This window comes from Otolemur garnettii, unplaced genomic scaffold (assembly GCF_000181295.1).
Source record: "Otolemur garnettii isolate 467f Iridium unplaced genomic scaffold, OtoGar3 scaffold00021, whole genome shotgun sequence".
In the NCBI taxonomy this organism is placed as follows: domain Eukaryota; kingdom Metazoa; phylum Chordata; class Mammalia; order Primates; family Galagidae; genus Otolemur; species Otolemur garnettii.
Window position 1 is genome coordinate 67,394 of NW_003852416.1, and position 3,238 is coordinate 70,631.

General features: G+C 57.4%; 1 protein-coding gene across 1 annotated transcript in view; it reads right to left on the reverse strand.

Moving 5' to 3' along the window:
• DMBT1 (deleted in malignant brain tumors 1) overlaps positions 1-3,238 on the reverse strand; it is a 77,461-nt gene that overhangs the window by 21,848 nt on the left and 52,375 nt on the right. The window contains 3 exon segments of the mRNA XM_023511763.1: positions 8-37; positions 588-617; positions 2,252-2,614. Coding sequence (XP_023367531.1) covers positions 8-37; positions 588-617; positions 2,252-2,614 — 423 coding nt within the window.

A 3,238-nucleotide genomic window follows, 5' to 3' on the forward strand; every position in this document is an offset into this window, starting at 1 on the left:
TGCTTACCAGTGACAGGAGGTGTTGTCTGCCACCAATCTGCAAGGAAAGCACAGCAGGATTAGAGGGGAAGGGGTATGGAAGCCAGGTGCAATTGTGATCAGGGACAGTGGAGTCAGAGAAGCTCTGGGGCTGGGGCAGGAAGAGGACCCTCGTAGACAGCTGCAGTCAGGGAGCCCACGCCCTTCAATGTCCACACCTTACAGGCAACAAGGTGGCACATTCCCCCAAGGGTCATTACACTTCCTTTCTGACACATGGTTTGCTGATAAAAGCATCACTGAGTCTTTCCCTTAGGGTCTATGCCAAGAAGATGTGCCCTCCCCTCTCATGCGACACTCAGGACAGACGGTGATTTCTGATGGATGAATACAAGACAAAATCTCCTTCTCCCCAGAAAACTGCTGAGTGAGTGCTGGGTAGCAGCAGCCCATGTCAGGAGCCAGAATGCTCTCCTCCTACCAAGTCACCGAGGAAACTCTACACACCATGAACAAGCCATAGTCCCCATGTGCACCTGCTGCTCTGGGGCTGTGGAGAGGAACAGGGAAGAGGAGACACCCAGCAGCTGGGAAACAGCAGGACTCACCTGGCATGGGCGTGGACTGGGCCTGGGAAGCTGTGAGAAAGAGGAGGGACCATGAGACATGCCACAGAGAAGGCGGCAGAACTGAACACAGGGGAGGGTCCTGAGCAGAGTGACTCCCCTGTAGCCCCTTCCCTCCCAGGAAGGGGGCCCTTATCAATCAACCCCACACAAAGATGCTCCTTGGGAGTGCTGCATGAGGTCCTGGCCACAATTTTAAGTCAACAATTAAGTCTAGGTCTCAATGTAGTGACCAGCTTGGCCCCAAACCATCCTTTCCCTGTAGGTTTTAGCAGATTCCTGAGTCAGCAAGTATGACAAGGCCAGCTCAGGGCCATATCCTCCCAGAGCTGCTCAAGCCTCAGGCCACAAGGGGGGACTGCCCTTCCCACAGCAGATGACATCCAGAGGCAACATGTCACAGCGCTCCGGAGGGAGCCACAGTGCCAGCCTCAGGCCCTCCCAAGCCCAGGTAACTGCATGCACCTACCTACAGCCCAGGAGACGCCTTTCCCAGGCCTCCCTACTGGGGCCTCAACTAACATCCCCACATTGGGCAGGAGGCGTTACCTCGGGGCTCCTGCCACGGTGATGACCCCTACCCAACTCCCCTGGGGTCTGGCCACCGCCACCTCACCCTCACCAGCACCACTTAGAGGCAACCCCAGCTACCATCACTGCCCCTCTCACTCCCGTTTTAACGGCCTCAGTGAGGGGATAAAGACTCTGTGGTTATTTCAGGTTAGCTCACAGCCTGGACTGAAAAGATGAAAATTCATAAGGGGTTCTCTCCCTGAGGAAGCGCCACTCACAGGGAGAAAGGCCCAAATTCTTGGAGGTTCAGGTAGCCAATGACACCAGCAGCCTCCCTGTGTCCATGCTACGTTGGTGCCTGGGCCCACAGTGTAGCTCTCAGACCTGCAGGGATCTGCACCCCGTATCTCTAGGTACTGCCACACCCCTGCATCTGAAGCTGCCCCCTCAGAGACACCGAGGCCACGGCTATGCGAGGGACAGGCACGAGAGCCTCTGCCTCAACACCAGGGAGCAGCACACAGCAGCCCTGAGCATGGAGGGGACAAGACCCCAAACATCCACCCCCTGGCCTTGACCCTGAGGTTGGGTGCACATTCCACAAGATTCCTTGGAGGTCACACTCCGTGCCCTCTGCCCACCTGCCACAGGAGCCCACCCTTCCCTACCAACCTGTCTTCCCACCACCCTCACCCCCTTCCCATCAGTCTTCACGGCTGTCCTGAGCGGGCTGTTTGCACTAGTCCCTTGCCTTCCTCAGGAGGTCTGAGCACTAGAGCAAGGGAACTTCATGGGCAGGGCTGCTTCACCAGCCAGACCCAGCGGTGCTGCCCCTGAGAAAGGAGCCCCAGGTCAAGCTCAGGGGTTGGGGGTGGGAGCACCTGTGGATATGGGAAAGCTTGATACTCTGTGCCTCGGAGGCTGGACTCTGTAGTGAAGGCCAGTGGCCAGTGGCCTCCAACCCAAAGCGAGGCAGTGCTTACAGCTTAGGACCTCAGGGATAGTTACCCACAGTAAACTCCAAAGATACCAGAAAACCTTATGAGACTTGAGTGCTGGCCTTAGAGTAGCAAAAGTATTTTCCCTGAGAAACTCGGTGCCCTGAAAGGGCCCCAATGATCTTCAATGCCCACCTGCGCAGATGACACCAGCATCCTCACTGTGTCCACAGTTATGCGACAGCCAGCCGTTGTGGCGGCAGCTCCACAGGTTAGACTCGTGCCCTGAGCAGGCCACATTGTCCAGCACAATGGGCCCTGAGCCCTGGCCGAAGCGGGCATTTCCTGGGGCTGAACTAGCCCAACCACAGCCCAGCTGCCTGCAGACCACGTTGGCATCATTGGTGTCCCAGCCGTCGTCACACACGGTGCCCCAGGAGCCTCGGTACAGGACCTCCACACGGCCTTGACAGTGGTCACCTCCGTTCACCAGCCTCAGAGCCAACCCAGAGTCAGAGCCTGGAGAAAAACAGGAAAACTCAGTCTCTGCTGTGTCTCCTAATGGGAGAGGGCCCACGGGCAGAATGAGGGTCACATTTCTGTGCTTCCCACCATGGAGCAGCCCTAGGACCTGGGCATTTGGCTGCCCCTGTAGTTGACTGCACCTGTGTCCACAGGGACACCCCATGCCACCTAAGGCTTGTTCTTCTGTCCCTTTGTGGCAGGCCAAGACTTGTGGAGCTTGGGTTGATGCCCTCAGCAGCATGGGTGGTGAGGAAAGCCTGCTCTTCACCCTGTCATCCACAAGGCATGTGTTCTAGCCCCCAGGTGTGCACTGAGCACTCCTGTCCTCTCAGTGAGCGAGCCCAATGCCCGGCAACTCCATGGCTGGCAAGGCCTCAGACACAGGGGAGAGGCACAGGGCCAGCAGCCTGGGACCACACTGACTCCTGGGTCAAGTGGAGCCCCAGGCAGGATACTGCCAAAGACGAGTTCCCAGCTTTCCACCCTGGAACAGCCCTAGGACCTGGGCCATTGCTTGCACCTGTGGCTGACTCCCCCTGTGCCCACAGGGATGCCCAGACACCTGAGACTTGGTCCTATGTCACCTTCTAAATCAAATCTTGCCCTGGATCCGAAACAAAATATGAGCCTACTGGAAACCATCAGCTGCAAGGAAAG